At 44.9% G+C, this 23516-nt stretch overlaps 1 protein-coding gene across 1 annotated transcript; it reads left to right on the plus strand.

Moving 5' to 3' along the window:
* The first annotated feature begins 22518 nt into the window (after window positions 1-22518).
* LOC127306916 (auxin-responsive protein SAUR36) lies at window positions 22519-23308 on the plus strand. Its single transcript, XM_051337620.2, has one exon. It carries the CDS (start codon window positions 22625-22627, stop codon window positions 23198-23200), a length of 576 nt encoding a protein of 191 aa, XP_051193580.1. The 5' UTR covers window positions 22519-22624; the 3' UTR covers window positions 23201-23308.
* Window positions 23309-23516: the final 208 nt, after the last annotated feature.

Below are 23516 nucleotides of genomic sequence, written 5' to 3' on the forward strand. Positions count from 1 at the left end.
CACTTGTGTATCTCATAAAAGAGGATTTATTATCGGTGGCAGGTGACGTTTTTCTGGATAACGATGCATCTATGGGAACTTCATCAATCTGAAACCTGACATATTAGTCCTTTGGACTCAGTATCTTATAGGAACTCGTAGGGGTAGAGTGTATGTGCGTTCATAGAGGTGGGTGTATATACATATTTGCGATAATATGCGTTTGTACTGTTTTTCGAAAATAACTAAACTTTATGTAAAGCACTAAACCGATTATATTTTCTAAGCATTACTCGGTCTAAGCATTACTCGGTGAAGTTGGTGTGTTCCTCATACATCAGAAGTGTGAAATAGGCAGCAAGGCCAAGAACATTTGTGAGAAAAGTAGCGGACCTCTCGAGAGTGTATAAAACGTGTCACAATACTCGTTGTTTTGGAAAGAACTGTAATCGCGGTCGGCAAGTAACTTCCTGAAGTTCTCACAACCCATGAAGTTTGCCGGAGATAGTTTTCATAAATTCAAGACATACTTTTTCTAAAAAATCATTTTTTTTAAACTAACATAAACCCAGGATTCCGTAATGCATGGCCATAGATATATCATTACACACCCACCATAGAACTTGTTGAGTACTATAGTGATCAATCTATTACTTCTTAAACCTTGCTAGACGGTGAGAAAAGAAAGTGGAGGCTTGAGGAGGACTTGAAGGTGGAGGAGTCATCGGCATTGATATACAATGATAGAATAGGGCAAAGAAGCGGAAGACTGTAGTCAGGAACCAAATACTAGATAGGCTAGACTAGTCTAGAGTCTATATTCTACTACATTTCTCCAAGTACCCTAACTCTTAGAGGTAGGTCATTTGAATTTCGAACTATTTGCAAATCCTTTAAACTGAAAGGATTAATAATAATCTTCTTATACTCTTTGTAATGTGATAGAAAATAAATGAGTTGTGGGCCATCAATCTTTCTGTTATACCATTATGAGGGGTATAATATTTACAAAAAGGGGTTTCATGAGTGTTTTACCAACGATTTGTGCACTACAACATTTAGTGCTATGTTGGGTCACCGTAAACAGGTATCCCCCGTGTCGATGATGGACATCGGAGGCATCTGAAGCCCATGGGGTTTTGCCGCCAGCACAACCGACAACAGTCCATGCCTTGAACCAAGCGGCAGACTAGCAAGATCCTTCCACATAGGGATGGGGCGCATTGTCGGCACCTCACTACTAGGGAAACAACTAGCCACAATATTGCTAGCAGTAGCGCATAGTGCTAGTGGCGCGCCACTACTATATAGAAGTGGCGCACCACTAGCATATGCGTCACAGCTAGCCCATTGATGGTGCTTCGGTGATGGCGCCAGACAATCTTGTTGGCAATTATTGTGAAAGCGGTTGGGAAACCCCAAGAGAAAGGTGTGATGAATACATCAATTTTTCCCTCAGTATGAAACTAATGTTTAATCGACTAGTAGGAGAAAGCAGGGACGGAGCTAGCATATAGCCATTGGGGTCAGCTGACCCAGTGAAAATTAGCAATCTCTTAACTAAGTAGTACTAATTAGTGCCAAGTTTAGCAAGATGACCCCAGTAAAATACGGGAAAAATAGAGCTGACACCAGTGAAATAAAATTCCAGCTTCGTCCCTGGGAGAAAGGCGAGACTTCTGAAGGTGTTGCTAGCTGACTAGTGGCAGGGCGCACTACCGGCGTCAGCAACAACGTGGAACCTGCACACAACACAACCAAATGACTTTGCCGCAAATTGCAGTGAGGTTGTCAATCTGAATAGTTTGTTGAACACAATGGATTAGATGTATCGATTGAAAAGAGATGTTTGCAGAAAGTAAACAGAACATGATTGCAGTAGATAAATTTATCAGTATAAAGGAAACATGACTGGGGTCCACAGTTCACTAGAGGTGTCTCTCCATAAAGATAAATAGCATGTTGGGTGAATAAATTACAGATGGGTAGGTGACAGAATATCGACCATATATGACAAGATGATTGCAATGAGATTTATTAGGCATTACAACATAATACATAGACCGTAATCGAACTGCGTCTGTGACTAATAATCCACCTTCCGGTTATCGTCTGAACCCCTTTCGGTATTATGTTGCAAATAACAAATTATCGCATTAAGCAATGTGTGTAAAGTAAACAATAGAATTATCCTTAAATAAATCATTGTTGTTTTCTCCCTAGTAGCAACAGCATATCTACAATCTTAGAAATTATTGTCACTCTCCCAGAAAACTAGAGGCATGAACCTACTATCGATCATAAATACCCCCTCTTTGAGTAACAAGTATCCACTTGGCCAGAGTTTCCACTAGCAACGGACAGCATGCAAGATCACAAAATAACATATGACATGAATATATAATCAATCTCAACATAGTATACAATATTCATCGGATCCTAGCAAACACAACATGTAGGATTACATAAGGATGATCTTGATCATGTAGGACATCTCATAAGATCTATATATGAAGCACAAATTGGAGAAGATAACCATCTAGCTACTGCTATGGACCCATAGTCCAGGGTTGAACTACTCACGCATCACTTCGGAGGCGGGCATGGCGATGTAGATTCCCCCGGCGATAATTTTCCCCTCCGGCAGGGTGCCGGCAAGAGCTTCAAAACCCCCGAGATGGGTTCTGCGATGGCGGCCGCGACTGAACTTTTCATGGATGGAGGCTCCGGTATCTAGGGTTTTCCCGAAAAGATGTATAAATAGGTGGAGGATTTGTCGGTGGGTGCCTGGGGGACCTACACCCCCCTAGGTGTGGGCCAGGCCCAGGCCACGCCATCGGGTGGTCTGGTCGCCCTGTGGCGCCTCTTCAACCACCCTCTGGACTTCGTCTTCGTTTCGGTAAAATATTGACTTCTGCTTTTGTTTCGTCTAATTCCGAGAATATTTCATGTACAACTTTTCTGAAATACAAAAACAGCAGAAAACAATGAACTGACACTATGGCATCTTATTAATAGGCTATGCTAAAAATCATATAAAAGTGCAACGAAGTGTAAGCAAAACATATATGAATTGGTGTAAAACAAGCATGGAGCATCAAAAATTATAGATACGTTTGAGATGTATAACCCATTACCAATGGCGCATTAGGTTAGGGAAGCACCACCCCTATGTCTAGGGGACTGGTTAGGGACCACATAGCAGTGGCGCACCATGTCATGGTGCACCAACTACTATGATGTCCCTAAAATTCCTCCCCGTCTACCATGTATCGCCTTTTCAGTTTTGAAAAAAAATAACAGAAAATGATAGAAATTTTGAAAAATAAATCCTTTGAGATAGAAATGTGTTACATACTCTAGTTGTTAGGAAAATTAAAAAGTATGAATTTTGACTTTTTTTTTTAAAATGATGCCATGTTCCAGTAAACTAGCCTCGGATTCTGCACATGACCTCCGATGAAAAAGTTTTTTATATGAAAATGTATCCATGGAAAAAGTTACATCTTATTTTTACCGCCTACGACCGTTTATCGATTTTCTAGATTAATCAAAATTAAAAAGGAAAGGAAAGTTTTTAGAGTTATTAAATTTTGATGAAAAAAAATCAAAAAAGAAAATAAAATAGTAGTGGTGTACATCTCCTCCTCCTCCTCCTCATGCCTACACCTTCTACTCCTTGCCTCATCCTCCCCTTGCACGCCGACCCAACGACCTCACCTTCCCCGATCTCGTCGCCGGCCTCCCTACCCCCACCTCACTGTCTCAATCTCCAGCGAATCCACCAACATGCTCAACAAAGATAATTCTTCAAAAGCAAAACGCAAACAAATCGTAATTAAAATTGTGCTAGATCTAGAACCAGATGCAGATTTCAAGAATAACAGTGGCACACTAGTTTTATACCAGTAGCGCACCGGGCAGGACTAGCGGTGGTGCATCTAACAACTAATAATGGCACACCATGTGGTGCACCACTAGTACATGGCTTACCAGTGGCACACCACAACTACAGGCACTTAGCAGTGGCGCGCTAGTAGTGGCGCACCAGTCCTACCCAAAAGTGGTGTGCCACTACTAAGCCTTTTCCTAGTAGTGCCTATTCGTTTTCTTTCCGGAAATTTCAAACACTCTTTGTTTACTCTCTCTTTTAAAGTTTTTCATCTTTTCCTCGGGTACTTGTCTGTTATCGGTATATCGCATGTATTTAACCTTAGATAGATTCTACCATCCGGTTTAGGTTACATTCCTAAACAAACCAAGTCGCTGACATCGCATCGTGACACGAAAGGGTCCGGGTTGGACATGGCTCTCACCCTTCCAAATGGCCCTTCTAGAGGACTTAGGCTCGGTCCGTTGCTAATAACATCTATCTTTTTTTGCGAATAGGACAATAGCATTAAAAGAAACATCAAACAATACAAAGCAGCCCAAGAAAAACGAAAATTACAATGAGATCCTTGAGAAGCCCTTCATCTTCAACCTCTAGACCGTGTCGACGGCGCGTCGCCGCTGCCGCTCCTCCCTAAGTCGGCCTGAAGTTGTTGGTTGCTGACGGTAAGTCGCCGAACATGTCGAAAAGACCACATCCGTCCCAGAGACAAAGAAGTAGGATGAACAGCCGATGAAGCTCCTTGAGGATCAGAAGATCATCATAGCCAGACAAATCCTCAAAGACCACACCATACCCACAAGCTTCTTGACATCCCTGTCGAGATGGGGTTGAATCCGGGAAAAAGTTATGCATGATGTGCCGCCACCACCACCTAAACGCCACCCCTATAAACAAAAGACGGGGAACGAAACCCTCAAAACTGAAAAAGGAACCCTCCCGCCCACGAGAGCTACAATCCGCCGTACCTCCATGGCCCAAAGGCCACGGAGGTGGCCAGATCGGTGGCGGCCGCCGACAGGAGGGAGAGGAACCCTAATCGTCTGAGAACTCTCACGATCAGGACTATAATTCGAACAACATAGTCGTCCGATTTTCAACTTAGGTTGTTTCAGATTTGCTCGCCATTACCACGAGAATCCCCATGATCGTTTGTTTAGTTGCAGTTGACTCGCTTTGTTGATCAGCGCGCACGTGATGCTTGATCGTTTAGCGACATGCCTCGTGTCCTATCAGCTAACGGTAGAAGCAGCTCGCGTGACGATCAAGCTGCGAAGTTGCCGTTCGAACAGACCATCATATGATCCTTTGCTTTGCTGCGATGATGTTGACTATCGAGCTGGCTTCTCGGTCGATCAGGTCACGGAGTATTTGGAGTTAGAGCATCTCCACTCGTCTCCCCGAATGAGGCCCCAGGGACGTTTTTTTCATTCGAACGGCGAATTTCGGCCCAGTCGCGCCCCCGGTTCCTCGTTTTCGTCTGGATTTGGCCCTTCATCCATCCGGCGAGCCCACGCCAACCCCGGTCCCCCGGGGATCTATCGGGGAGTCCGGATGAGTGAAAAGCGGGGAAGGACCCGATCTATCGGCGATTCGACACACGAACCCCACCGCCACCTAGCTCAAAATCTCCCCCACCCCTCGTATCTCTCTCGCCGCCAGCACCACCCCGCCGGCTTGTTGCCCAGATTTCGCCGTCTCTCCTTCCCCACCTGCCTATATTCCGCCGTCTTTCGACGACGGCCTATCGGGCTGCTCCTCTGCCGGCTTGTTTTCCGACGACGGCCTACTCCTCGTCGTTCGCGGCTCGGGTTGCCTCGACCACGCCCGTCAGGTGTTCGTCCATTTGCCTCGCCAGCCATGGACTCGAACGAAGAAGAGGAGCAGATATTCGTTGAGCTTATGCGAGAAGAGATGACAGCCGCCGCCCAATACGAGGAGCACATGATGATCCTCGGTTGCTTGTCAAGCATGTACGCCGGGGTGGCAACTGGTCGACGTGGTGGGTCGGCACCAGGTCGCCGGAAGTGCAAGCCAAGACAACGAATGGAGGGCTACTGCATGTTGTACGCCGACTACTTCGCCGACAATCCATTGCACGGTGAGAGTTGTTTCGGGCGTCGTTTCAGGATGAGCGGAAAGCTATTTCTGCAAATTTTGTATGCCATCCGAGACTTTGACCCCTACTTCAGATGCAAGGCCGATTGCACTGGCTTGGTTGGATTTTCGTCACTGCAGAAGTGCACAGTGGCTATGAGGATGCTGGCGTATGGAGCTCCCGGTGATGGTGCAGATGACTATCTTCGGATGGCGGAGTCCACCGCCCTTGATTGTTTCTACCGGTTCTGCAGGGCCGTCATAGCAGTGTTCGGGGACTTTTACTTGAGATCACCCACTATCGAAGACACTCAGGGGATCCTTGCAACAAATGAAGCTAGGGGTTTTCCAGGGATGCTTGGAAGCATTGACTGCATGCATTGGAAATGGAAGAACTGTCCGTTTGCGTGGCAGGGAATGTACAAGGGTCACAAAAACGGCTGCACTGTGATACTTGAAGCAGTGGCTACCCATGATCTCTGGATTTGGCACTCTTTCTTTGGTATGCCTGGATCCAACAATGACATCAACGTCCTAAACTGCTCCCCGATCTTTTCCAAGCTTGTTGAGGGTCATGCTCCCCCGGTGAACTATGTGATCAATGGTCGGCACTACAACAAAGGATACTACCTTGCAGACGGTATCTATCCAAAGTGGGCAACATTTGTGAAGACTATCTCGAAACCTAGCACCCCCAAACTTTGCGAGTTTGTCAAGAAACAAGAAGCTTGCCGAAAAGACACCGAGCGTGCATTTGGTGTCCTCCAGCAGAGATTTGCTGTCGTCCGGTTCCCCGCTATGACTTGGTCCAAAGATCAGATGTGGGAGGTGATGAACTGTTGTGTGTGCTTACACAATATGATTATTGAAAATGAGCGAAAACATACGGTTCCTCTGGCTGAGCAAGAAGCACCATATGAGAGAGAGGGTCCTCTTGCACAGCCTAATCACCAGGTGCCGACATCATGGGCCGCCTTCATTGCTATGTGCCAGGAGATTTGAGACTCTACAATGCATCAATAGCTGCAAGATGATCTGGTGGAGCACATATGGACGCTCCGAGGCAACGCCAACGCCGACGCCAACTAGTCTGTCTTAATTTGTTTCAAAACTTGTGAAATTGTGTGCTTCATTTGTTTCAGCACTTGTTAAACATTGTACTGATTATCGCCGAATTTGTTTCAGCAAATTTCCGACTCTTGTTCGCCGAACTTGTTCAATTCTATGTCGAATTTGTTTGAAATATGTCAAATGGTCGAGGTTGGGGGTTTCCTGCCGGGGGGACGGCTGGAATTTCGGCGCTCCCTAGGCCAAATTTTACTCCTATCCGAACGAAAATTCCACCGGATTTGGGCGTGGAGAGCGCCAACGAGTGGAGTTGCTCTTAGTTTTCAAAACTGCTACTTGGTGGCGACGTGCCGTACGGTACTTGTTTGTAGAAAATTTCAAGGCGGTGTGTCTCCGGTGAATCTCGCTGGATTTGGTCGGTGTTCCTTTTGATCCACGCTTCTCTTCATCGGTGAGGTTGCTTCTCTTGTGCGTTGGTCCCTTCGGGTCTTAGCACGACGATTCCCATTAGTCTATTTCAACAATTGGTACTACGATAAGCTTTGCTCGACTCCAGTGAGGGGGTGCTAGGTGGGCAGGGCGCCTTTAGCTCGTTGGATGCTTGTTGTCGTCGTTAGGTGGTCCAAGAATTTGCTTGTAATTTTTATTAATTGTGGGGTTTCTTGTACTTCTGTTGATGAGTATGAACCGCTCGGTGGATTTTTCGCAAAAAATAGATCATTGTTAGGTAGAACCAATAAAAGTCTAGATCTTCGGCTTTCACCCTTGAAATCTCGACTCGGTACGGTAGAAGCATAGTGGGGCATGTCAATAAGATAGAAGATAGTGGGGCATGTCTAACACAATGCTCTTAATATTAAGATAGAAGATAGCAAAAAAATACGGTTCTACATGTTTTTCCAATGGACACTGCTAATTCCTGGTTAACCTAGAATTAGCTTAATTCTCGGTCACCTGGTTTCATGTGTAATTCACGTGTGTAACTGGAGCAAAATATATGCAATTCACATATATGTGCGGTTACACATCCATGTATAATTCTCGTATGCACGAATCACGATGCAAATCTAATGGTCATCGAGTTGATCGGGCTCTAACTTAGTTTCCGATTAACGGGGCAACTCCCGTTTTCCAATTGTCCAGACGAGCTTCTCAGAACCTTCCATGTTTTGGCAGGATCCCCACTTTACAAAATAAAATGGTACGACCTGTTGCATACACTGACTCAGATATACCCTTCTTTCTTTCCTTTTTTTTAACAGAGAAGAGATAGTCTTGTTATTTGGATCTTGATGCTAGCTGCGGTAACATCCAAAGCCAGCGATCCTTGTAAACAAAGTGTTACCCACGGAAACCAGCTGATTCTTCTACTCGAGCAGCCACCGTTCGCCCGGAGATACTACTGGTACAAATCCTTCGTATCCTATCCTCGATTAAACAAGAAATCTTGGTATCAGTCGCCGTACGCGAAGGACAGTGCCGGTTGACACGGTTGTGTTGTGCTTCTGTTGAGACTTGCACGTCACTAGCAGAGATGCTCTGCCCTCTACCAGCGACAAAACGAAGCGAAGCTAGCTAGTCAGTGGCCTTTAGCTTTCGGATGAGCGTGCGGGGACGCTTGTCTCGGCATGATACACGTTCCTGTTCCCTTCGAGCTTTAGTTTGGATTTTGGAAGACTTGTGAATCGTGGCTCTCCTATTCCTGTATTCCATGACGATTGGCTCGTGCTCGTCTCCGAATGCCGACCTTCCGAAGCGTCTCTGTTACGTAATGTGAACAGATGTTGACGTATTGTTGGCACGTATCCGTATGTCCTATGCACGGTTGCCCTGTGTTTTCAAGTTCCAGCAGCAAAGTACAGCTGCAATTCTTTCTTTCTTTTGGCACGTATCCTTATGAATGATGTGATCGATATTTCAATGTCTACCTTTGTAACTTTGTTGCCAGCCGTGATGATCGGGGGTGGTGTAGCGAATAGGAGTCATGCAATCACTTAAACATTCTTAGGGATTATGTTTCTAGTGGGCTTTGTCACGCTCTGGATCTGACCATACTCCGCTGTTGATTGATGCGGGGATTTAGGCACATATAGGAAAAATATCGCATTTCTCTTTCGAATTGGCTTGGTTAGAACAAGAGGGGTTTTATGAACTCATTCGTGAATGGGAAGCGGGTCCTCTTGGAAAAACTCCGATTCAAACTTGGCAGAATAAGATTAGGCATTTGCGTAGATTCCTACGAGGTTGAGCAAAGAATTTAAGTGGCAAATATAAGAGGGAGAAGGAACGGTTATTAATCATTATTGACACTTTGGATATTAAAGCGGAAACTATGCCGTTATCTTTAGTAGAGCGTACCGAGTTAAAACGAGCGAATGAGCAAATAAATAAACTGCGACGGGATGAAGAGACTAAGTGGGCGCAATGGGCAAAGGTAAAATACATTCAGGAAGGGGGAGATAATACTAAATATTTTCATCTAATAGCAAATGGTAAACATTGAAAAAAGAAGATATACCAACTTGAGCAAGATAAGGGTACAATTGTCGGAGATGATAATTTAAGGGTTTACATTTCCGAATATTATAAAAAATTATTTGGTAGCCCAGAACCTAGTTCGGTGGTGTTGGATGAGGATAGAATAGCTGATATTCCGCAATTGTCGGCGGATGAGAATAGAGTGTTGATTGCAAACTTCTCAATGGAGGAGGTCTACAATGCTATATTTCAAATGGAACATAATAAATCACCTGGACCAGATGGGTTTCCTGCGGAATTGTACCAACACTTTTGGGGAGTTATTAAATCTGATCTGATGGCTTTATTTGAGAGTTTATAGAGAGGGGAGCTGCCATTGTATAAGTTAAATTTTGGGGTAATTACTCTGCTGCCTAAAAAAGAAAATGCCACACAGATACAACAATATAGGCCGATATGCTTGCTTAATGTGAGTTTCAAGATCTTTACTAAAGTGGCAACAAACCGAATTTCTGAAGTAGCGATTAAAGTAATTCGACCATCTCAGACGACTTTTATTCCTGGGAGACATATTCTTGAAGGTGTGGTTGTTCTTCATGAGACAATTCACGAGATGCATAAGAAGAAACTTGATGGAGTCCTTTTTAAGATTGATTTTAAAAAGGCATATGATAAGGTTAAATGGCCCTTTTTACAACAAGTTCTTCGTATGAAAGGTTTTGATCCTATTTGGTGTGATAGAATAAAACAATTTGTACAAGGAGGGAGTGTTGGTATAAGAGTGAACGATGTTATTGGGCATAATTTTCAAACAAGGAAAGGATTACGACAGGGAGACCCTGTGTCTTCAATCCTGTTTAACATTGTCGCTGATATGCTAGCAATTCTTATTGCAAGGGCTAAGGATGATGGTAAAGTAGGGAGTTTGTTACCTCATTTGATTGATGGGGGTATTTCTATTTTACAGTATGCGGATGATACAATTTTGTTCTTGGAACATGATATTGATATGGCGGTTAATATGAAATTAATCCTATGTATCTTTGAACAACTTTCGGTGTTAAAGATAAATTTTCATAAGAGTGAAATCTTTTGTTTTGGTAAGGCAAAGAATATGGAAGACAAATATAGAAATATTTTTGGGTGTGAATCTGGAACCTTACCATTAAAATACTTGGGGATCCCGGTACATCATAGAACACTGAGGAATGCGGAGTGGAACCCTATTGAAAACCGGTTTGCTTCTAAGTTAGGTTGTTGGCGAAGTAAAATGTTGTCGTATGATGACAGATTGGTACTTATTAATTCGGTACTTACTAGCCTTCCTATGTTTATGTTATCTTTCTTGGAAATACCAGTCGGGGTGAGAAAGAGGTTAGATTATTATAGATCAAATTTTTTTTTGGCAATCAGATGAGCATAAGAGGAAATACAGACTATCTAAGTGGAATATTTTGTGTAGACCGAAAGATCAAGGTGGGTTGGGAATTGAGGTATTGGAATTCAAAAAACAAATGTTTGCTGAGCAAATGGCTGTTTAAACTTCTCTCAGAGGAGGGTATGTGGCATCAGCTCCTATGTAATAAATACCTTAAAAATAAAAGGTTGGTACAAGTTGAGGCTAAACCCACTGATTCACCCTTCTGGAAGGGTCTTATGCATGTTAAAGAAGATTTCTTCAAGAGGGGTTTTTTCAAGGTGGGGAATGGAACATCGGTTAGGTTTTGGGAGGATATATGGATGGGGGATACTCCTTTGTCTCATCAATATCCTGCTTTATATAATATTGTTCAACATAGGAATGTGTTAGTCGCAACTGTACTCGCAACTGTACCTATCAACATCTCTTTTCGAAGAGGATTTAATGATAATAAATGGTTACAATGGTTACATTTATGCCAACGACTTATTACTATTAATTTAACACCTGAACCTGATAAGTTTATTTGGAAGCTTATGGAGTCGGGTAGGTTTTCAGTTAAGTCTATGTATCTTGATTTGATGAATGGGCATGCGATTTTTCTTCGTAAATACTTATGGAAGTTAAAGGTTCCTTTGAAAATTAAATTTTTTATGTGGTTCATGAGTAATAAGGTGCTTTTAACTAAGGATAATCTAGCTAAACGTAAGTGGAAAGGATGTCAAAAATGTTGTTTTTGTGATTCCACGGAAACTGTTAATCATTTGTTTATTCATTGTACTTTTGCGAAGATAATATGGCGAATGATTCACTTTACATATAACATTCCACCACCAGCTAATATTACTAATATGTTTGGTAGATGGCTGAATGGTGTCAAGAAGGATGATAAACAAAAAATAAGAATTGGAGTGTCAGCCATTTGTTGGGCTGTTTGGAGAACTAGGAATGATATTATCTTTAACAAGCAAACTGGGACTAATTTTTTGCAGGTTATCCGGCGAGCTGCTCATTCAATTCAACAATGGGCTTTCCTTCTCCCAGTGGAGCAGCGGGAGGCTATGGTTATTGGATGCAACCGGATGCTAGCGGTTGCTCAGGACTTCTTTTTCCAGGCTACTGGGTGGCGGCATCTTAATAGAATAGCAAATGTTTAACTTTTCTGAGAGCCATATTTTCAGCTGGTTGATTCATGTATCGACCGTAGCTTTTCCATGATTGTAATAAGGGATGATGAATTGTTGGTGACTTGATATTTTATTTAATAAAGCAAGCCGTGTGCATCTATTGATGCAGAGGCTGGGGCAATGCTCCTTTATCGAAGAAAAAAAATTTAAACTCATAATAACTATGAACTTAGCCATAATGTCTTAGCAAAATGTCCTTGTAGATCATGGATTACCCAGATGTTTATCTTGATGACAATCATTTTCTGTTGGGTGATAACATTGAAAGTGATGGATCAAACTTCATAGACTGGTACGGGTTAATGGTGTGCTCTTTGTATTACAAGAACTGCTAGGAGATAAACCTGTGAACTCCGCGAGTGAAAGTGATAAATTGGCTTATCAACTGCATTGTGACTTGTTCATCAAAGCCTAATGTACTACACGTTGTACCTGTTAAGCTTCATGCACTAGCCACTTGAACCAAAAGTCCGAACTGATGGAAAGGGCTAGGCAATTCACATATACACTTCACACACCCCCACTAGCGTGTGACGGGAGAAGAGAAAGTCAACACGTGAAAGAAGAAGAGCACACCGAAACAACGGTGGCTAAAGAGGGGGGCAACAGCAATTTTCAGGCTTAATTGCGAAAACCATGTGAAAGCCAGGATTTAAACTCGAGACCTAGGGCTCTCATACCATGTTAAGCTTCATGCACTAGCCACTTGAACCAAAAGTCCGAACTGATGGAAAGGGCTAGGCAATCAACATATACACTTCACAACAGTACCATGGATCATGAGTTGTGAGCGTGTTTTGGATGCACTAGCCCATATGACATGATTAATAGACTCAAGTCGATGTTCAGAAAGGAAGTGAGGTTCAAAAAATAGAAATGTGTGAATGAGTTCTTTTCTATTAAGATGGAAGATAACACCTGTTGGAGAGCCACATGGCGAGATTGTGTTAAGCTTATTCAAACCTTGTGGATGTTTGAGACTACTACTTCGCCGATGACCTTGCGATGGCTGAGGTGTTGCGCTCACTTCGCCCTAGGTACGAATATCATGTCATGAAATATGTCACGCGGGGAGAATAGTTCAGCTTTCATGAAATCATGGATGAGTTAATAACTCTGGAAGTAGCACCATGCCAGCAGAAATCATCGATGGAGAAGGTATATGTTTGATATACACATTATAAATCTTTTTCCTTACCAATGCTTATGATGTCTTATTTGAAAACAGGGTGTTCCACTTGAGGAACCGACGTGGGGAGATGAGGATACGCGCGTGTTGATGGAGATCAAGATGTTGATGGCCGAATACACTCTCCCTCTACATTTATCATCGATGTTTTGGTTATCAATTTGAATAAAATTTGTAATTGTTATAAGTGAACTTTTTTTAGTATGTCTTGCATCTCGTGAGACAAGTTATTTATATGTGTAAGAGTCCGTTGTTCCCTTTATAAATAAAGTATTTGTCTTCGCATTTCGATGAGTTGTTCTTATTGTGATCTTGATGATAAATATAAAGACTTGTAAGATATTGCAAAATGCCGAAATATATCCAACTTAATAATGACATCATTCTTGAATGACACTATCATTTAATTCATATTGGCATTGTGTATGTTCATATGTGATGAAACACCAAATCCTTAGATGATTGATCTTTTGACACATTTTATTTATGCTCCATGAATAAAACTCTGCGTTCTGGTAAAACGGTAAAACGGAATGTACTCTTAATTGTTGAGTATCATGCATAATGATGTATTGCATTTCAGCAAATAATGGATATCATTATTTCATAAACTTCGTTGCAAATTAAGTGCATATGTGTATTTACTAAATGAAACATAAATCTGAAACTACTTGATGGACTCAAGAAATTTCAGGAAGAAGGAGGGTATTAATTAACAAGAAAATCAAGTATCTACGATTTGATCAAAGTGACAAGGTATTTGAGTTATATTTCCTCATTAGAGACTTGTGAAAATATGGTCCACAAATTGCGATACTAAAAATATAGCAATGTGTTGTTATTTCAGAGTATTCTAATCATACTCTGTTGAAGGTAGTATAGACTATAGTATCTCTTACTGCGTTACCGATATTATTGAAAGTAAACCCTTGAAATAAAATAGCAAACACTCATTTAATAGAGAAACCATTTGAAATTCATAGAATTTTGAATTACGGGATTATTTAAAATTAAGATGAATAAAGTCTTTGTTATTTTGGAGTAATTATGAATTATGAATACATCTTCCATAAAAATCAAAGAGGCAAAGCTTGTGTTGCTAAAATGGTGTTTTCTGAAGAAAGTTGTTCTCAACAACGACGATAATGGAAGAAAGTGAAGCTAAACCAAGGTGGATGACCTTCCCACATATATCAGAGTAGCGCAACGAAACATGTTCCAAAACCAGAGCTCTGAAATAAAGGAGAGATTAATAATCATGATCATGACATATCAAGTTAAAGTTTTGCTAAAGAAAGTAGGATTGAATAATACATTATACTGCGATGCGGAATACTCCCCCTCTGTTTCTAGATATAAGGCGTATAGGTTTTTGAGAAAAAAATCCATAATATAAGGTCTATTGCGTTGCACAACTTATGTGGACAACTATTTTTGAGATTAGACTTGTTTCCTTATCTTTTGCATACTCCTCTATTTTCTCACCTCAACTCTTCAGAGGCAATCCCGCCCAAATATGGTGTAATATTCACTCCATGTGCATTCTTTAATATTCGTGCCAAAAACTTATATCTAGGAACAGATCGATGGAGTAATATTCATTATTCACTTGTCTTGAATAAAGACATACCTATGAAGTAGAAAGAAGCGATGGTGGACCTAAGTACGAGAAATGATTTATAATTCATGAAATCCTATATCGAGTTACACTCAAGGTTGCAAAGTATTTTGATACTTGATCTTATTAAGTAAAAATATTACTTGGTATTCCTTTAGGAAGATATGAACATCAGAGAAAGATATAAAGCTCGATTTGTCACAAAACTATATTGTTTGACAAATTCAAAGAGTTGACTATATTTATGTAGCGATGCCTAAGTCTTAAGGATTTAACTAGCAATTTCAATTATGAGAATTGATGAAAAGAATGTCAAAACTGTATCTCCTTCCAATATTTGTATTGAAGAAGGATTGTAATTGGTATAACCAAGCGGGTTTTGTAAATCATATGGATGCTAGTATATCGTAGCTGGAATTCTCAATTTAATGGATAATCAAAGGACTTTGGAATAGCCCAAAATATCGAGAAGACATGCAATTGCAAGAAACTGAGTGGGAGCTAAATAGTTTTCCTAAGTCTTATATGTAGATTCGAGGTCTCCAATCTTTTTAAAAAAAACTACTTCAAATGCAAGTGACCGTCCACCCCATGGGCCAAGGGGGCAGCCGGCCTGGCCCCACGCGGCCAGACCACCTCCTCCCCCTCCTTTTACCCACCTTGCCAAGCCAAGTGCCCTTCCCCCTATATATAGTGGACACGAGGAGGGGTGAATGTACACAATTAAAAATAGAAAACTCTCTTTCTAGTTTTCTTGTCCATGCGGTTCCTTGAAGAACTACAGGTAGGAGACTACCCCACCCAATACGAGGAAGCACTGCTGAGATCTAAATCCAGAAGATGTACTTCCGCAACTCTTCTGGAACAGGGTCGGGAGACTGGAGCGTCGTTGGGACCATACGTGTGCGAAACCTACGAGGTGTGACACTTGCGGCACTCGACGTTGTATGAGGAGATTGAACACGACCCTAAGGTTAGCGACGAGTACGACTACGACATCAAGTCATCAACCACATTCTAGCGAAATGTTTACCGCTTTCGGTCTACGAGGCTACATCACTGAAACCATCTCCGTTATGGCATTACTCTTAGATAGATCATGGGCAATCAGAGTGCGCTAGTTAGAATCTTTTTTATTTTCTGCTATGAATCCCTACACTCAGCCTAACTCTGAGACGCCGAGGGACGCCGAGGCTGAGCGACGGAGAGCGACTCCGCTGGAAAAGAGCGTATGCGTCTGAAGGACGAGCACGAGCGTTCGGAGAACAATCGCTGGAAAGCACACATTTGCAGAACTGCTCCCGATGAACAGGGCGGCGACAACGGATGCATCTGAAGAGCTCATGGCATGTGCTAATCTGGTGGTCACACTCGAGGGACCAAAATCATCTCCCACGAGCTCAACGTTTGAAGACGAGACTAAACTCGAGTCCTTTGTTTTGAAGCAAAGACGATGGCTCGCGGCCGGGGCAGCCACCGGACCCATCTGCACCTTGCCATCCTCGTCACCAAGATCACCAACAACAGAGAGGCCGTCGCAGGGCTGCACTGGTGCCTACACATCATGGCGCACATCATTAGGCGAACCAATCCAGAAACAATGCCTTTGGATGATGCCAATGGCAAACATGGAGCTAACTCTTCATCACCGGCGGCATCGTCATCCTCGTCGAAGCTTAAAGAAGCAACCCAAAGCAAGTTCGAAGCCGACAGCGCAACATCAGTAGAAAGAGGCACCTCGGCAGGGCCACCCGAAGCAACCGGCAACAACAACGAAGAGCCGAGTCCTTGGACCAACACAAGGGTCGTAGAGAACTCCTGCGGCCTCTTGCTTCCGGGACGGTGCCATCATATCCCCAGCCTCTCTGTTGCCTAGTCTGAACAGATATCGGCGCAATGTATTTGTATATGCATGCCGTATCCGTATATCCTCTGTACGTACGATTGCCCTGTGTTCAAGTACAGTTCCAGCAGCAAAGTATAACTGTAATTCCTTTTTTTTTTTTTTTTGCTGCTGTGATGTATGTCTAGGAACAGCCTGCGCCAGAAGAGCTGCTTAGTCAGTACTAAGAGTCTAAAGACAATCTTAGCAGCAATATCTTAACGTGTAGTGTGACAGTACATTTCTGTTCAGAGAATCGGGCCCCGTATTAACAAATCGATCAAAGAATTTGCTCTCGTGGGAGCCAGGAGCCTTCCTTCAAACGTTCTTCCAGGAAAGGACGTTCTGCAGGTGCTAAAACTTGCACGAGATCAATTTGACTCTGCAGGCTCGGAAGTTGGAACTCAGAAGAGCTCAGTGGGGGCAGCGGGGACCGGATCCGCATCAGGCGCTTTCATCGTAGTGTTTTTTTTTTAAAATATGATCTCTAGGGCGAAACTAATTTATTGTCTCGCTCCTCGGAAAAACTCTTTCAAACTCTGGCGCCATCAAAAATAAAGCCGAAGATGTGCGTTCGGCGCTAAGGAATAGCAGTACGGAATCCCTTTTGGTAGTTCGTCAATATTGCTATTGGCGCCCCGCGCCCGTCTAACTCCGGCGCCATGTAGCTTGGCGCCAACCTCAGTACGACACCATGTTGCTTGGCACCTAGGGGTGGGCATAAAAAACCGAGCACCGAACACCGACCCGAACTAACCGGAACCGAAACTGAATACACCGAAACCGAATTAACCGAAAACAATTTCGGTGCTTAAATATGAAAAACCGAATTTATATTAATAAATTCGGTTTTGACCATTTGTTAACCGAAATGACCTTAAAAACCGAGATACCGTTAACAGATAGCATAATCATCTCATACAGAGATCCACTATCAATAGTTTGAACTAATTTCTCTGCCCAACAAGCATACTCCAAGTAGGCAAAGTCCCAAACTTCACGTACCTACGCGTAGAACTACAAGGTCGTATGGTTCTTGGAGTTAGGAGGAGCACTGATAGTATATACGTGCTCAACATTTTTTGTCGTACGTGAACCTAGCTTCTAGTCACGGCAACTGCCAAGCTACTGTGTGCCATCATATGTACTTGACTTGTTATTTTTTTTTGTCAAAATTAGGTTAAAAACCGAACACCGAACCGAATTGTCGGGTAAACGAATTACAAATTCATGAGGAAACCGATATAATTTTGGTTCTCATTTTTTACTACCCGAATTATCAAAAAACCGAAAAACCGAACCGAATTTTCGGTTAAAACCGAATGCCCAGGTCTATTGGCACCGAACTGCTCCGGTGTTGTGCTGGCGCAGACCTGCACAATTTTTGGCTATATTCTTTCTCTATTTTTATTTTTAAAGTGGGGCCGGGCAAATGATTTACCACCATTCATAAAATAAGAAGAAGTGTCTTGAATCTTGATAAAACAAAGTACCGTACCAAAGAAAGTTGTAAAGGATTACACTCTCGTTATTACAAAACTCAAACACTTCACACCCACAGCGACCCACACGTTAGCCTCGGTTTTAATGATATCGAGAAGGGTGGAAGGGTCCCGCAAAAAAAGAGAAGGATGAAAGGGGGTGGACTTGTGGTTGAAAACTCTAGCATTTTGCTTCTTCCAAATAGTCCAAATAACAAGCATGGTTAGCGAGGCTATAGCCTTCTGGTTTGTCATGGCATCCTTCAACATCTTCGCCCACCATGCCGCAAGGGTGAGAGTGAGATCATCCGACTCATGGTTGCGAATCGAGGGTGAGCCTCTTGAGTTTAGTTGCAAAGTGGACAAAGACCGCAATTGGTCCTACCTCTTCTCCCTAAAGGATTCGCCTTCCAAATTCTATTTTGAAGGGCCAATCAAGCAAAGAAGTTAATCTTTAGGGGAGCCAAAGCCTTCCACACTAGTTTGTTCATGTTTGAATGTAAGAGTTAGATTTTGAAATAGTTTTAACAAGGGATCGGACGAGTAATTAATTTCACCTAGCGGTAGTCTTGTAAATAAACGCTTTCCTCATCTCGACGTGACCAAAAGCAGTTTACCACTTTTAAGCTTTTTTTTTTGTAGCAAAATTACTTTGAAGCTTAATTTAGGAACCTTCTATAAAGTGCGCCTAAAAGTTCCGGCTTGCTTGTTATTTTTCCGCATGCTCGATAAGGGCATCTCCAACCGGGCGACCCATCCCGCGCCCGCGCGTCCGGATGGGTCGAAACGGACAAAAACCCGGCCCAACGCGGGGACGCACCGCAAAAGCGGACGGCCGCGGCGTCCGGAACGACGCAAACCCGGCCCAAATCTGGGCTAGGTTTGCGTGGCCGCGGATGGCACGCGCCGTCCGCTCGCGTCCGCGCGCTGGTCGCCTCGTCTCCCTTGGGCCCACCTGTCGGTGACCAGGGAGTCTAATAAATGGGGACTGGAGGGGATCTGGCCCTCCACTCCAGTCCCCACTCCACTCCCCGAGCAAAACCGCCGCCATGGCCCCGAAGCGACGGTTCGCTCCCGGAGCCAATGACGACGAGGCCAGCAGCAGTCGGCGTCGGCCGCCGGAGCTGCGGGCCGGAGGGAACCGCGGCGGCCTCCACATCGGAGAGGCCGCCCGCGGCGGTGCGGCATTGCCGCAACCGCCGCCTCTCCTCATCGAGCCCAAGCCGGAGTCCTCGGAGGAGGACCCGGACCTCCGCGCCGCCCTGATCATCTCGGCGGCGGAGGAGGAGGCGAAATGGCCGCAACTCCATGCGGCCATTCGCACCTCCAAAATGGAGGAGGTGGCGAGGCGGGAGGTGGAGGAGGCGGAGGGCTGGGAGCTCTACGCCCATGCCCTCCGTGCGCGACGGGAGGAGGAGGAGGAGGCGGCGCGGCGGGAGGAGGCCAGCGCCGCGCCGACGAGCAGCGCCGCCAGAGGACAGGTGCCGCCGCTGGAGGAGGCGGCGCCAGAGGCCGTGCGCGCCGCCGGGCAGAGAGGCGCAGCGCCTCCAGGAGGAGGCGGCGCGGGTGGCTCCGGACCCCCACTCGCCGTGGGAGGAGGCCCCGTGGTCTCCTCGGCCGGAGTCCCCGGCGCGGTCGAGCCACAACAGTGCCTCGCCGCCCGGGGACGTCGACGACGTCGCCGACGACGCCCACAGGGGCTAGGCGGCGCACCGGCGGCCACCGCGCCGCCGACCAAACCCTAGAGGGTTTTTAATTTTAGTAAATTTTAGTTTAAATTTAAAAGCCCATATAGGGGCTTCTTTTGTTAGTTTTATTTGCCCAAAATAGGGCTATGTACTAAATTTGCCCAAAATAGGGCATATGTTCAATGAAATTTCGTTTAAATTTGCCTCTTTTTTTGTTTTCATTTTTCTCCGGTTTATGCGATGCGTCCGCGCGTTGGGCGCAGCGCGCGACCCAAACGGACACGCGGACGCGGGGCGATGTCCGTGTGTCCGGGCGGCGACCCAAACGGCCCAAAACGGACGGCCCAGCGCGTCCGTTTGGGTCGCGTGGTTGGAGATGCCCTAAGTCTGCCTAGCCATACAAGGATCCTTTTTCTATTCTGCTCCCAAGTGCTCTGGTGACATGGATTCTACTTCGCTTGCCGTTTACCCCTTTCTCTTTGGAGTAGGTCCGATCCGTTGCGTGCATCAATGACGGTCTAAGATTTAGACCGATCTATATGGTCGCTGATCTGCTCGCTGTTCAACAAATTTGGACGATCTGCCATCAGCGTTATAGCTACAGGTTGCTGCTCCCGTGCGTGTTGCATATGCCACGATGCAATAATCCAAGTCATATTTTCCACTAGCGTGTGGCACGTGCACACTATTTCGTCCGAGTGCAACAGTTGAACTCAAATAACGATCAGTTGATCAGCTTTGATTGACGCGGGCCAGGGCATGCTACCAAGGGATTATTCTCGTGGAATTTGGTGCAGCACTTGCCGTGAACGTGTACCGTGTGAGGTGAGTAAGCGGATTATTATAAGAAAAGCAAAGGATTTTTTTATTAATTAATCAAAAGTTTAGAAGGTCTTACAAGCCTAGCAAAAACCTAGGCTATTACAAGGAGCCTACTCTCCCAATATTATATTCCTCGAGAATTTTGCTCCAACTATCCTCCAAGCTCATGTCTCATCTTTCGCCTTCACAATGGCGGTGATTGCCGTCGATGCATGGTTTCGAAAGATTATCGCATTATGTTCTTTTCACACTTCCCATGAAATGAGCATAGTCAAAGTAGCCAGAGACATCCTATTTTCTCCATTTAGAGGGGTGTTCCTCGCCCAAAAATCTTCAACCATAGCTTCAATTGCCCATTGATCCGGATGTATGTCTTGTATTCCACATAGAGCAAGCATGAACGTCCAAATATGAGTTGTGAACCGATATTTGAATAGAAGATGTGCATCTTGAACTTGGTTGCATATATGACAATCACCACAATTATTCCGTCGAAAGACGGAATATGTTCCATCATCAGTGAAGTAGGGACTCAACTTTACTTTGCACTTTCCTCCGGTTACTTTATCACACACTCCGACCCTACCCTTAGGGTAGGCCTGAATAACGATGATGATCTTGTTAATAACTTCTTTAGGTAGCTCTAGGGAAGTGATATAATAAATCACTTGGGACGTGAGAACCGTCCTCGCAAGAACCCTTCTCCCTGCCATGTCAACATTCTTCCGATTTCCGCATTTGAGTTAACCGACAATCTTGTCTTCAAGTGTTTGGAAATCAATACTTACAGCCAAGGTAACACATGGGGAAAGTCACTCTAGTTGTCGGGAAGGATTGTAAAATAACATCAAGGTCAACTTCATCACAAGTATCAGAGCCACAAACTTTTTATACAGTTTGTGTTCATACTGGTCACATCCAAGAAGGAGGCAAGGGTTGATGCCACAAAGACTACAACGTTATCAGCATAGAGAGAGGCCCGTGTTGATGCGGTGGCACCCCACAACGGGTGTAGGAGACATTGGTACCTAGCCTTGGAGATGATGTGGTGAATTGGATCTATTGCCAACACGAAAAGGTGGGGGCATAATGAGTCCCCTTGTCTTAAACCACGACCATGCTTGATAGGACAACAAGTGACATCCATTGAGAAGTACTCAAGAGGATGAAGTTGATAGGAGAGCCCAAACCCGATCACAAAACTTGTTTGGGAAACCATTGTGCCGAAGAAGATCCATAAGATAGTCCCAACCGCACCGAGTAAAATGCTTTCTTGATATCAAACTTGGAGTTTTTGGTCGGTGAAATTTTCTAGATAGGGTTCTCACATACATAAAGTTACCCTGCATACATGTTCCGCTTCTTTATACATTCTGTGTAGATGCGGTGTAGGATATTCTATGCAACTCAACGACGGGTTCTCCCAACAAAAAGCCTCAACCTCTCGGAACCGACCAAAGCTTGGGTGCTCGCCACATCAAGCAAATATTTTTTGTTAAGAAAAAAAGGTTAATTCTTATGAGTTTTTCTTGCTTTGAATATTTCCATCGGAAAAAAATTCTGACCTTCCGGCGAGCAAACAGCATGACTAAAATACATCTAAAATCACACACAAAACACTCAAGTCGCTCATGAGTCACAAGGGCTAATGCCCGTACCCACAGTGACGCCCGCAGAGTCTCCCTCCCTTGTCTAGTACTAAAACAACATACTGTGATGCTCGTGCCATTAGACCCCCCTCATCGCCTTCACTCCTTGCAAAAATAACGAAACGTACGCAGCACAAAGAAAGCGGAGACCTTCGACTTCTTCTAGCTAGCTGCATGATGGCAAGGCGGCACAGAGGCTTCCGGCTCGGCCGGAAGCTGCTCGGCCTCTGCCGCTGGGCGCTCTCGCATCGCCGCCGACGCCGCGGCGGCGGCTACCTCCGCCTGCAGCGGTGCCAGCAGCTGGGAGCCCCAGCAGACAAGTCCCCCGCGGCCTTCGGGAGCGCCAAGAATCAGCAGCAGCAGCAGCTGGTCGTTTTACCTCAGGACGAGCCTCGGCGGCGGGTGCTCACGTGGGGGCGGTCGCTGGCGCGGCGGATGCGGCTCCTCCCCCGGCGTGGCGGCGGCGAGCGGCTCCTGGAAGAAGAGGCCGCGGAGGCGACGACGCCCAAGGGGCAGGTTGCGGTGTACGTGGGCGGCGACGGGCCCGGCGGGGAGTCGTCGATGAGGTACGTGGTCCCCGTGGTGTACTTCAACCACCCGCTCTTCGGGGAGCTGCTGCGCGAGGCCGAGGAGGAGTTCGGCTTCCAGCACCCCGGCGGGATCACCATCCCCTGCGCCGCCACGCGGTTCGAGCGCGCCGCCGCCATGGCCGGCAGCTGCAGCGGCAGGAAGGCGCCCGGATGGTGGTAGCGTAGCGTAGCACGTGTGTGGCGAGCTCGTGTACAGTTCTACAGACATACATACAGTCATACAGATGTGCTCGATCGAATAGGATCTGGATTTGTGTCTTTTTTTTTCCGCCCTCTGTTTTGCATTTTGACTTTTTTCTGGTTGACCCGTTGTTTGTGGGCACGCATATGCGATGCGATGCGATGCGATCGTGCCTGTTAAATTAGTTTTAGAGTGGAGGATTTGCTCAAGCTCAACATGTTCCCCCTGCCCCAACTTGCGCATGCCCATGCTGGACATGGGGCGATCACCGTGTGCGTCTTGTATGATCTCCGGT

This window comes from Lolium perenne, chromosome 6, assembly GCF_019359855.2.
Source record: "Lolium perenne isolate Kyuss_39 chromosome 6, Kyuss_2.0, whole genome shotgun sequence".
In the NCBI taxonomy this organism is placed as follows: domain Eukaryota; kingdom Viridiplantae; phylum Streptophyta; class Magnoliopsida; order Poales; family Poaceae; genus Lolium; species Lolium perenne.

Excerpts from the sequence above, each read along its gene's own strand:
- LOC127306916 (XM_051337620.2), top strand. The coding sequence starts at position 22,625 with ATGATGGCAAGGCGGCACAGAGGCTTCCGGCTCGGCCGGAAGCTGCTC.